This window comes from Vicia villosa, linkage group LG4 (genome assembly GCF_029867415.1).
Source record: "Vicia villosa cultivar HV-30 ecotype Madison, WI linkage group LG4, Vvil1.0, whole genome shotgun sequence".
In the NCBI taxonomy this organism is placed as follows: Eukaryota; Viridiplantae; Streptophyta; class Magnoliopsida; order Fabales; family Fabaceae; genus Vicia; species Vicia villosa.
The window spans coordinates 149,024,832-149,038,467 of NC_081183.1; the positions used below are offsets into that span (position 1 = coordinate 149,024,832).

A 13,636-nucleotide genomic window follows, 5' to 3' on the forward strand; every position below is an offset into this window, starting at 1 on the left:
CAAGAGTATTTTAACAATTGCATAAACATAAACATTAAAGATAACTTTAACAAAAATACATAAACATTACAGATATTTCATCAACAACTATTGATCAACATTTACATTTCACTATCAAGTAAATTTTGATCATGACTGACACTACAAGGGATATTAACTTCAATTTTCCAAAAAAAAGCCTCAGCCTTCATCTTCATATTCAATTTCTTGTTCTTCTTCAATGAAGATTCATATAGTTCCTTCAACATATCAAATGCTTGCAACTCCTTCAATGTCCTCACATTGTCATCAACGGATTCATGAATATCCACTTCTGTTGCTAGGTCTTCATCCCATATGAATAAATTGCAAGTTTCCTCTCTTTGCTAAAATGAGCATCTCTAGAAAAGCTTTCCCTTGTTAGGTCCATGCTTGCAATGGTAAGATATCATACGAACGTTACAAGCACACTTTCTCCCTTGAACGATGTTTCTCCCTATTGTGTAATAAGATGAACCTGATTTGCTTCGCCTAGAGGAAGATGCCATGAGCACAAAGAAGAAGAATAACTCTGAAATGAAGGCAACGAGGAAAAGGAAGGTCAGTGAAGGAAAGGAAGAAGACGAAGGAAATAAGGAAACAAAGAGGGCGATTAGAAACATTATTAAAGATCAATTATATAATTGCTCTATAATCGTATATAAACATTATTACCCTAATGGTATGTTTGGTTGTTAAGAAGAAAGTTGAAGGAAAGAATATAAAAGAAAAGAAAGTAAAAGGAAAGATTGAGTGTGGAAAGTGAGATGATTTTTTAGTTGTTTGGTATGAGAGAAAATGAAAGGAAAGAAAGCTAAAAGTTTTAAGAAAAAATTAAAAAGTTAAAATATATATTTATAAAATGACAAAATTAACCTTAAACAAAAAATAATATAACAAAAAATAAAAATAGAAGCCACTAATTAATTGATAAGGTAAATCATATAAAATAATATAAAAACTAAACAAAACATGCAACATATTTATTTAGTACGGATTGGTCAAATAAAAAAATAAAAGCGGTATATAAATAGTATCAGAAAATAAGTAGCATAACATAGAGGATGACTGAAATTGAGATTTTCAAAGAAGCATAAGGTTACAATGGTATTTTCAAACAATTTTGATGCTAATGTTCAGTTTTCTTCTCAATTTAGGAAGGAAAGTCATTTTATGTGGGGCCCAGCAAAAAGTAATCATTCCTTCTGGTTTTTAAAAGATCCAAACAAAAGAAAGATATTGATTTATGTACTTTCCCTCCTTTCACTATCAATCCTCTCACCTTCCCTCAAAACAAACACACCATAAGTGTACTAATAAAGATCAATTCTATTCATTGTCAATTACTTTTATTTCTCTTTAATATTGGTTGTTTTTCACTTTTTATATTTTATGGACTTTGGTCGAGTAAAATCATACACATAACTCAATTATTTAACAGTATTATATATTTTATATACTAAAAATAGCAACCTTTTTTGACCAAACACTCAAAATGTACGATGGTCAAATTAGAGTCATAAACAATATGCTCCCCCACTTGTTTACAGACGCTCCACCCTCTTGTATAAAAAGAAAGCTCATCTCCATAAACTAAATCACACAACAAACAACAATATCTTCATCATTCCCAATGACGACTTCTTCTCTCATCATCCATTTCTTCATCTTATCACTATCCCTTCTCTCACTTTCTTCCTTATCAGCCTCATCTCAACCACACTCCTTCATTCTTCCCATCAGAAAAGACCCATCAACCAACCTCTTCTACACATCACTCGGCATAGGAACTCCAAGAACTAATTTCAATCTAGCCATTGATCTTGGAGGAGAAAATCTCTGGTATGACTGTGACACTCACTACAACTCATCCTCCTACACTCCTATTCATTGTGACTCCAAACAATGTCCAGAAATTGGATGCATTGGCTGCAATGGCCCCTTCAAACCAGGTTGCACTAACAACACATGTCCTTCTCCTGCACTAAACTCATTCGCCAAGTTCATTTACGGTGGTGGCCTTGGTCAAGATTTCATTTTCATTTCTCAAACCAAAGTTTCTGGTTTGCTTTCGAGTTGCATTGACACTGATTCATTCCCATCATTCACTGGCAATGAATCAGCACTCAATGGCTTACCAAAAAACACCAAAGGAATCATTGGTCTTTCAAGATCAAACCTTTCTTTACCAAAACAGCTTGCTTTGAAAAACAAACTTCCACCCAGATTCTCTCTTTGTTTGCCTTCTTCAAACAAACAAGGATACACTAACTTGCTTGCTGGATCAGATAATAAATTCTCCAAATTTGTTCAAACTACACCACTCATTGTGAACCCTTTTTCAACAGGTCCTGTTTCTGTTAAAGGTGTTTCTTCAAATGAGTATTTCATTGATGTCAAAGCTATTAAAATCGATGGACAAGTTTTGAACTTGAAGCCTTCTTTGTTGACCCTTAACAAAAAAGGAAATGGTGGCACCAAAATCAGTACTTTAACTCCTTTCACTGAATTGCACACAACAGTTTACAAGCCCTTTATTCGAGATTTCCTCAAGAAGGCTTCAGATAGGAAACTAAAGAGAGTGAAACCAGTGGCACCATTTGAGGCATGTTTTGACTCAACCAGCATTGGAAAATCTCTACCAAGAGTTGATCTTGTTCTTCAAAAGGGTGTGCAGTGGACTATTCATGAAACCAATTTGTTGGTTAATGTAAGGAAAAATGTAGCATGTGTTGGAATTGTTGATGGAGGGACAGAGTCAAGGATGTCTTTTACAAAACCTTCAATTGTTATTGGTGGACATCAATTGGTGGACAATCTTCTGGTGTTTGATTTATCTTCCTCAAAGTTGAGCTTTAGTTCCTCACTTTTGGTCCACAATGCAAGTTGTTCCTAAACCCTTCTCCTAGTCTTGAATTTAGATTAGATGTTGCACTTTTTATTTCTAAGTTTTCTCAGCATTTGTTTGCTTTGTAGTGGAAAACAAAATTGTTGTTTAGTTCTTTCTGTAATTTGTTTGAGACCAGATTGGATGTAATCCTTTTTGTTTTTATGATGTAATCCTAGTTATGAAAGTTGTTGTTTTGTTCTTTCTGCAATTTGTTTGACACCAAAATTATTGATCAACATATGGTTTTTCTAGTTATGATAAAACTTTTGAGTGCTAAAAAAGAAACAGTCACAAAAATGTCTAACAAAGTAATAATTCAGTTTAGAAAACAATGCTCAAGATTAAAAAGTTTTTAAACACTAGAGGAGTTTATGCAATCTGTAATTAGTCTTGGTTTAATAACCACTAAATTTGGACGCCCAGTTTAAAAAAATCTTAGTTATTCTAATTGATTACCATGAATATATTTAAATTGCTTACAGTCAATAGATTGAATTCCACAAGATTTTTTATCACAAAAAATGTCTAAAGTTTTAATTCAATACACCTCGCTTAATTTCTTGTTATTTTAGAGAAATTTACTGTACAAGATTTGGATCTAATATTATTTTTGATAAGCATTTGGATCTAATATTGGATCTATATAAGGGAACTATTATCTTGAATTTATTCCAGACGACTTGTGAGCTGTGTCATTTAGTTTGTTGATAGAAAAATATTTTCCAGGATCTTGTGGCTCTAGCTATGAAGCACAAGTTTTAATAAACGGAGTCATCCCCAGGATCTTGTGGCTCTAGCTATGAAGCACAAAAAATATTTTCCGACATCACTAATATAAAAAATATAGAAGACCGACATAGCTATATATATATTAGAAAATTTCTTTACCCATCTTCCTATGGGGTCATCCCCAGCGAAAATCACAGTTTACCCCTGCTTCGGAAATGCATTTCCGAAGTATTTTTTTTTTTTTAAATTTTCCCAGACTTCGGAAATTCATCTCCGAAAACACCAAAAGGGGAGTGTTTTCGGAGATGCGCTTCCGAAAACACATTTTTTCAGATTTTAGTGTAATTCGGAAGTGCATTTCCGAATTATGCAGAAGTCTATTTTTTTTATGCTTTTTCTAATAGTCCCGTACAAAATATATACAAAACGTATAATATATACAAAACGGAAAAGCCGAACAAAACAAACGACATATCAACGTAATATACTAATATAATAAATAAAATTCAAATAATATATACAGACCGAGTCATAGTGTGCGGAATATATAATCCGAATACAAAAAAAATAAACCCGGACCCCTGCCTAACCCTCTCTCCCTGGAACCTCCTCTGCCGTTTGTATGCCGCCGCACGGCCCGCATCAGTGACGATCCTCTCCATCACGGCGACTGCCTCTGGACCGCCCTGATCAACGATACCTCGATCCAACGCGTCCCGCCCAAGCATCTCTATCCGCTGGCAGATCGGCAGGAGATCAATGGCGTGGTCATCCTCGGCCTGCTGGTTCTCCAGGATCTCCTCGTGTGCTGGCCTAGGAGCGCCGGGACCGTCGGGTCTCATCAGAGGATGTGACACCCGATAGAACCATGTGACATACCCCTCCACACTGTGCCAGTCCTGGGTGACCCGAATGCGACGATACTCCTTTGGGACCACATGACGCTCCCAATCCTCAAATATGCCAGTGAGCTGCACTCGGGTCATTGTGTCGGGAGCAACCTCAAAAGGTGACTTGGGTATCAGCTGCACAAATCCAAACTGTCGCATGCACCGCTCAGGGAGATACCGCACCATGGTGTTGGTCCCGCATGCCAACCAGCCAGAATATAACGATATGCTGTCAAAGGGGACAACATCAGTGTAGTCGCTGGATGGCCTCCAACAGACGTCATCGTGCATCGTGCGGTCGAGGTACCCACGGTATGGTCCCACTACATTGTTCCCCCTCTGGAGAACGTATCAGGCGGCCCTGTGCATGGCGTCCTCGTACGCGGAATCAACGCGGAAGCCGTGGATGCGGGGGAAGTAGGAGATGATCCAGCTCTGAAACACAAACACGATAATGTATTAAAAATAAAAACGAAACATAAATAAATGTGAAACAATTAAAATGAAACGTACCGTAAGTAGTGTGCAGGATCCGGTCAACTGCCTGGTCCTCCAGTTGGAGGCCTCATTCAGCTTCTGGTATAGGTATGCCAGAACAGCTGACCCCCAGTTCCACTGGTGAACGGTAGTTAAGTCCATGAAATAGCGGAGGTAGGTCACGTCGACGTACCTTGCACTCTTGTCCACAAAGAGTGCAGCGCTTACCACAAACATGTACTAGCACCGGAAAGCGCAGCCACGGTGATACTTTGTAAATAGGGTGTCATCCGCCTCCTCGGATTCGGCCGCCGCCACCAGGTGGTGCTCGAAATAAGCGCTCAGTGTGGAGAACCGGATATGAGGCCCATTTGTCGTCTGGCACTCAAAGACAGCAACTTCGGGCTCCATACCCAAATAGAGCGTCATCCACTCACTGGCTTCGATCCTCTGGATCCGGGAGTGGTCCAACAGCGCCCCCCTGATCGGCAAGTGGAGAAGACACTGCACATCGTGCAAGGTGATCGTCATCTCCCCAACCGGTAAGTGGAAAGAAGACGTCTCCCTGTGCCACCTCTCCACAAAGGCACCCTGCATGCCGTGGCTGATGGTGGTATACCCCGTCATGCACAACCCACTAAGCCCTGAAGCTCTCACCGCGTCGTAAAACCACTCAGCATTTGGTTTAAACAAACTGAAAACCTTCCGGGAGTGGTTCACCATTTTCAAAGTCTCTCTCTCCTGTTACAACAAAAACAAATAAAAAGTATGTTAATTAGACCATTAAGAAAATGTTGAATAAACGGCTAAATTAAAAACGATTAAATAATAAAGTCGGGCAAATTATAAAAAATACCTCTCCCCCCAGATACGCCGAGCGACGTGCTCGTGGTAGGTAATCAGCAAGGTAGTGTCACTGGATCCTCCCGGGTAGCCCTCCTCCTACTCCTCCTCCTCCCCGTGGGGAGGGTCAACATCCGGTACCTCCTCCGCCTCGTGGTATGTCACTGCCTCCTCCTCCTCCTCTCGCTGGCGGGAAGAAGATACCCGAGTCAGACGACTCCTCGATCCAGATGCAGTGGTACCCTCGTCCATCTGCACGAGAACTCGCACACGTCCCCGCCCCTGCCCCCGTCCCTGCATCGACGCCAGCTGCGCCGCCTGCTCGCGTCTAACTGACGCAATCTGGGTCTCTCTACCCTGTCTGATGCGTGCTTGGTTGCCTGCCATGTTCCTGAAAACAATTGAAATCAATAAGAATGCGTGACAATAGAAAAAACTAAAAAAAAATCATTTCTGGACAACTTCGGAAGTTCATTTCCGAAACTGGGAATGGAGGTGTTTTCGGAAATGAACTTCCGAAACACCTCTGCGAAGAAGTTTTCTGCAACTTCTATGGCAGACCCCAAAAACCAACATTAAAACAACTTGTAATGCTTCTAAACAACCTAAACACTACTAACAACCTACCCCTATATCATTTTTGTAATTTCTAAAAACCCTAACATGCATTTGAATTATGGATCTAAGGATTATAAAACTTACAAATTGAAGTGATTGGAGGGCTTTTGAATGTAGTATAGCAAGTTGATGGAGCCTTGGAAGTGGTTTGCAAAATATCTCTTTGGGGTTGAGTTTGAAGTTGATTTAGGGTAAATGAATTGGGGGACGGGGGTGTTTTGCGAAATCTGCAAAACGCGCAGTATTTCGGAAATGCACTTCCGAAATGCTATTTTCGGAAATGCATTTCCGAAATAAGACAAATTTTGAAGAAAACAAAAAGGCGCTTTCGGAGATGCATCTCCGAAAACAGCATTTCTCTTGCATTTCGGAAATGCATTTCCGAAGTAAGGGGTATATTTGGTTTTTCACCAGAGGTGACCAAGAAAGTTGGGAGGTGGGTAAAGAAATTTCCATATATTATTCCCTCCGTTTTTTATTATAAGTCGTTTTAGACTTTTCACACAGATTAAGAAAAATAATAGTTGTTATATGAAAATGAAAAATTATGAAGGTTTTTACAAAATTATCTTTCATTAATAACATGTGGAAGATAAATTTATATAATTGAAAAGAGAGAGAATAATAAATACTTAAGGATATAATAGAAAAAATAGTATTAATTATTCATTGAAATTGTAAAACGACTTATATTTAAATACAATTTTTTTTGCAAAACGACTTATAATAAAAAAACGGAGGGAGTATATAGTTTGAATTTTATTTATCAATCTATTATTTAAAATGTTGAAAAATATTCTAATAAAAAATAGGGTCATCATGCTAAGTGTGTCCCTGGATACTGGTTAAGTATTTCAAATAAAAAATATTTTAAATTTAATGCATTGAATACACATAATATTCTTTACAAAGTTAATTATTTATGTTTTCAATGCATTGAATACATATATTTTGGTTAAAAAAATTATAGTTTTTTAATCTATTAAAAAAATGCTTAACTTACCATTTCAATCTCTTAACCAGTATTTCGAGGTACCTTAAAAAAATAAGGTTTTTATTTTTTCATTGATGATATTGTTCTAGGTCCGGTCCAATAACAAGACAAACAACTTTTTAGGCCCATAAATCAAGCCTCCAAATAAATTAATAAAGAAACATATTTAGGGGAATACTCTCCCTTAAGTGTTATCACACACTACCATAAAAAAATCAATAATGTCTTTAGCGTCCGGAGATTCGGAGATGCTTCTCCACACGCACCTATTTTAGACATTTCTCAGACCAAATTCATAGACATCTCAATTATGTCAAAATTTAATTCGGAGATTCATTTCTGTATGTGTAAAAAGTGAGTCCGAAGACGCATCTCCGTAAACACCATTTATTCAAACAATTGTGGGTGGTTCAGAGATGCATCTTCAGACGCTTTTGATACATATCCAGGGTCAGACCATTCTCTCTTCCTCCTTCATTTTCTAAAAATTTCTAAAAAAAAATTCATTTGAGCTCTACAACGATTTTATCTTTGTATCTATTCACGGTCGGCCTAATCAAATTGGAGGCCCTGTTTTAATTTATAATAATTAAAAAGAAACATAAAAAATATAATTATATATTAATAAAAATAATATTTATTTATAATTATTTTGACTTTGATCAATCTCATTTTTTAATGTATTGGATTTTTATCATAGTATTTTTTTATTTATTGGATTTTTTTATAATTTTTTTTTTATATTTATTAGTATTAATGTAAAAATTATGATTCAAATTTTGTTTTTGATTTAAAATAAATATATTACGTAAACAAATGTGCATACCAAACAGAACCCGTGCGTATACACGGGTTTGTTACTAGCAATATGAAACGATGTAATCCGTGTGAACGAGAAGATACCATAAGTTCGGGGTCAGGTAAATCCAAAGAAGCATCAAAGGACGACGACGAGCAAGCGACATGTCATACCATTAAAACCATAGCCGAAGGATTCACCGGGGGTGGTGAGACCAACTATGCCCGCAAAAGATACGCCCGTCAAGTCCTAAGTATTGACAACCTTCCCAAGATTGCAAGTATGAAAGCACTAGAAGTTGCAATAGTCTTTTAAGAGGAAGATGCGTTCGACATCCATCCTTATAGTGATGATCTCATGGTCATCACCGTTAACTGCAAATAATGGGAGATCAAAAGATTCTTAGTCGATCAGAAAAGCTCCACCCATATACTATACTAGGACGTCTTTGAGAGATTGTGTCTTGACCTCGAGGACCTAAAGCCCTTCAAGGAATCGTCAGTTGGATTCTCAAGAGAGCAGTTGCAGGTGAAAGGGTACCTCACCCTGAGGATTACGTTCGGAGAGCTAGACCACGCCAAGATCATAAAGGTTAATTACTTAGTCATTAACGCCCCTTATTTATATAATATGATTATTGGGCGGCCAACCTTTAACTGACTGGAAGCCGCTTTGTCTACCCTGTATCTATGCATGAAATACACGCTCCTTAACGGATGAGTGGGGGTCATTCACGAAGACCAAGAGATCTCTAGAAAGTGCTATGCAGAGAGCCTCAAATTAAAGAAAATGTGCCTCCCAAGCACGAGGGAGAAAATGGCCAACCTTGGGATAACACCACCCGACGAAGCAGGCGAGATCAAGGAAGTTTCTCATATATCCCTACAGCACAACGAAGCCTGAAATCAAGAAGAAATTCCTCTTCCTCGGGAGCACTTAATATAGTCGTCTTATTTTTGTTATTTATTCATGTAAATGCTTTATCTTCTGTTATTTACTTAGCTGACATTTTTCTGTGGGCAAGTGTTATAACTCTTTCGATTGTAAGAACAAGTTATTGATTAGGATGCACTCTTTTTCCTTTGCGCCTCCTAGGGGAAAAGGTTTTAACGAGGCATCTCATCCCTGATTTATCTATGTTTATTTTTTATCCTATATTTATGCAGGAAATCTAACTCTATGAGAGAAAAACAATTATATTTTTTGGATCCCACGACGGTGGTTCCTTGCCGCCCATCGAGGAACCTATAGTTATTGGATCTCCCAAATGTGGATCTTTTCCGCCCATAGAGGAAATTATATTTTCTAGATCCCCCAATAGTGAATCCTTGCCGCCCATAGAGGTAATTATATTTGTTGGATCCCCCACGATTGCTACCCATATAGCCAATTATATTTTCTGGATCCCCTAGTGGTGGATCCTTGCGTCGATAGAGGAAATTATATTTGCTGGATCCCCCACGGGAGGAACCTCTCTGCCTATAGAGGTAATTATATTTGTTAGATCCCCTAGAGGAGGATCCTTTCCGCCCATAGAGATTATTATATTTGTTGGATCCCCCAACGGTGGATCCTTGTCACCCATAGAGGCAATTATATTTGTTGAATCCCCTATGAGAGGATCCTTACTTCCCGCATAGGCAATAATATTTGCTAGATCCCCAAGGATGGATCTTTGCCGCACATAAATACAATTATGTTTGTCGGATTCCCTATGGGAGGATCCTTGCCGCCTATAGAGGCAATTATTATTTTTGGATCCCTCAGCGGTGGATCCTTTTCGCCTATAGGGAAATTATATTTGCTGGCCCCTCCACAAGAGGATCCTTACCACCCGTAGAGGCTATTATATTTGTTGGATCTCCCTAGGGTGGATCCTTGCTGTACATAAAGACAATTATATTTGTTGGACCCCCCCTAAGGGGCTGCCCAAAGAGGCAACCATAACCATAAGACGTCTAAAAAGAAAAATGAAAGAAAAATTAAACGTTAAAAATAATTCATATAAAGACGCCTCTTGAGGGGCACTGATGTTCCAAACAATAACAGAAGCCCCTATAGAGGTAATCATAATTAGAACCAAAAATAAAAAGAGAGGGTGAGGAGTCATTCTTCATCCACCAGCTCCCCATTCAAATTCACCTCAAAAGCGTCCAGAGGACTTAAATCCAGATGGGGATAAAGGAGGGCCACATGTTTTCTCGCCTCATCAAAATGATTAACTGAGGCCACCACGGCTTCGTCCATGAATTGAGAGACATGCCCCTCCAAGCTTTCAAGATTACCTTGGGTTTCCTCTAGCGACCTCTTCAAACTCTCATCTCTGCTAATTAGATACGCGCATGGTAGCCACTCCTTTGGCGAGCGCTTTCGTGCCATCCCTCTTTTCCTTAATCTTCCTCAGCATCACACTATCTTCTCGGGTATGCTTGTTCAAGTTAATCATCCCGAACTGCATTCTCCCTAAGGTATCAGGACGTTTTTTCCTCAGTGCTCTTCCCACAAAAAAGCACCTCACTAACTAGACCTCCAACAAAGTTAACAGTTGGGTAGGAGACATGGCAACAAATTCCTGATAGTCATATAAGGAATTCCTCGAGAAGGAGAAGAGGTGATCGACGAAAGCAACAACGTCAATATCAGGAATACTCTGCAAAGGAATTACCAGAGAAGGATGACTGTCCATCGACATCTCCACACCAAGAATTATCCTAGGATTCCTTTCCGAGCCAGAGAAATCCTCCTCTGTTCTTGGGGCCTGAGGGGGACTGATCTCCACCGCCCGAGAGGTTTCACCTTGCAACATCCATGGAGTATCAGAGGTACTGCGAGAGATATACCGCATTTCCCACTGCTCAACCATCCGCATCTTCACTAGGCGCTCCATTTTTTTGTTAAGATACACCACTATTTTCTCTCCTGCATATGATAAATTATAAAAATGCGTCGGCATAAATGAAGCGCCAATAAAAATATTTTCCCTTACTTGAGTAATCCTCCACTCCGTTGCCATCTTCCTAGTCCTGAACAATAAGGGTACTACAATCCAGGGGGTGAAAGCACTCCAAAACTTAAATTACCTCATGATCTAAGGGAGGAAGGACACATGAATCAACCCTGATGATGAACTTAGGATCTGGGATGCAAAAAAGGGGAACAAGGGTTTGCCTCCTGCTTCCACCAACACGGGAGATGCATTAGTCTACCCCCTTATATGAGCAAAGATGTCCTTCCAATCGTCGTAAGGGTTGGCAAAGGGTTTTAGAAAATGCACCCTTGAAAAAGGGAGCAAAGTTACCCAGCCACTGCCAGGAAGCAACTCTGGCCCAAAAAAGTATAAGAGTACTCTTATAGTGGAGGACACCCCCAGATGATGGAAAAAAAATCTGAAAGGCCCTCAAAATGCCCTAAACATTTGGTGTAACTTGAGAAGAGGCCACATTAACAACGGTTAAAAACTCTATTTTGGAGGAGGTAAAAAGAACTTGAGCCCCCTAGTCATAAATTACAGGATGATGGAGGTAGAAATTGAGAGCCCAGATCCCCAAAGCTGTCCCCATCTACTCTCTCATCCCTTGAATACTGCTCCATGAGCACATCCCTCTCTTGCCCCGTACTAGAAAAACTAATACCATGACGAATCTTCTTGATCATATCTGCATTGGAGTATCGGGAGGCTATGTCTCGCACATGGATAAACATCGTTTTTCTCTCCATAATGAAGGAAAGTAAGGGGTCGAAGAAATGAAAATTCAAAATGCAAGATGTTTTTGAAAAGAAGAGGAAGTGAAGCGCTGCTTCTGAAAATATATAGGAAAGCCAAGGGAACAAGCACCACATTCACCCTATAGATTGGCTCCAGGAATGGGAAAGTATCCACACATGAGTACCACGTGTAAACACGGGAAATAGATTCATTTTCTCAAGGAATACCATTATGAGGTGCATTAAATTTTACACATGCCTCTTACCCTCCAGCACTCAACCTGGCCAAATCGGTTGACATCACATCAATGTCAACATGAATATACAAGCCCAAAAACACTTCCAGTTGAAGGACTCGCCTGCTATTACTCGCCCTACACTGAGGGACTCTTTAGAAAAGGGGCGTCTCCCTTGAATGCCGTCCTCATCCAGGGGAATCATTGGTAGGGTGATGGACACTTTCAGGGAAGAAGAATAGCTTTAAATGTGTTCAGAGGAAGTATTTAGATGTGTGTAGTCTTGATACAAAGAAAGAAGTAATCCTCTATTTTCTCGGTCAACCGATTATCTTTTTTGCTTTTTCATTCCTTTGTTCCACATTTATTCAACTGATCTTTTACCTGCTTCAACCTTCTTGAAACTTTCTATGTAGATTGTCTTGCTTGCAGCCAATTTCTTATCACATTGTTTGTATTTTTATACCCTCTCCCATAGATCATTGAAAGTTTTTGAGGTTCTTATCCTGATGCTTTTCACGAACTTGGACCCATGCTAAAGTTTGAGAGTTAACAAATACGTTTTATCTCATCATCTGCATTCTTAACTAGAATGACTTCCTTAGTAAATCTCTCCATGTATGATAATAGGGTTCCTCACTCCCCTGCATTATCGAGCCAAAACATTCAACTGGTTATGGATGGTTGTCTATATATGTTGTAAAAGTTGCAATAAAGCAAATGTGAAGCTTTCCCCATATGTTAATGGATTCATTTCTCAGTCCTATGAACCACGTCATAACGCCGACTTTTAACGTCAAAAAGAACAATTTACACTTCTATGGACTCCTTGCTCCCCTGAAATTTAGGAGGACGTCTTCAAGTTTTATGTGTTTGTATGAATCAATTATTTTGTTGAACTCCTCATTCCTAACGGTTTCTACAGCTACGTGCAAATAGGTTATTGGTTTATCCTTCTATTTAAGGGTATTTTGTAAGGAGTATCTCAGTCTCCTTCAGAAATGTTAGATGAAGAGGAAGGTGAAGCGTTTCAGTGGTAATGATGACAGTGTATCAAAAGGTACTTTTCATATTTAAATATGGAAGAGGAAGGCATTTAAGGAGTAGGAGAATGTGGTTTGTACCTCATATAGTCATGTGAACAATAACAACGAGATGATTTAGTTAGTTCCTCATTATGGGATGTCAATATTTTGTCATTGGCCCAAGCCAAATCTCTCATAAGTCCAAGAGGCACCTGAGGGACTAGATCAACAATTTTGATTTTTTGTAGCCTTTCTTTATGTTTCTCTAATGCTGTTAATGGCTTCCTCTAGACATCCATCAACAAGAAACTTAGCAACATGTTTGTTTCACCCCATAGCTAAGAGGCAGCGTATGGATTGACGTGTGGGGTTCATTATCGTCGTCTCTTTATGGACTTTGAGGCTTTGCCAT

General features: G+C 39.0%; 1 protein-coding gene across 1 annotated transcript; it reads left to right on the forward strand.

Moving 5' to 3' along the window:
• The first annotated feature begins 1,599 nt into the window (after positions 1-1,599).
• On the forward strand, positions 1,600-3,144 carry LOC131599917 (probable aspartic proteinase GIP2). The gene has a single exon (XM_058872155.1). The coding sequence runs from the start codon at positions 1,652-1,654 to the stop codon at positions 2,912-2,914; it is 1,263 nt and encodes a 420-aa protein (XP_058728138.1). The 5' UTR covers positions 1,600-1,651; the 3' UTR covers positions 2,915-3,144.
• The last annotated feature ends 10,492 nt before the right edge of the window (positions 3,145-13,636 follow it).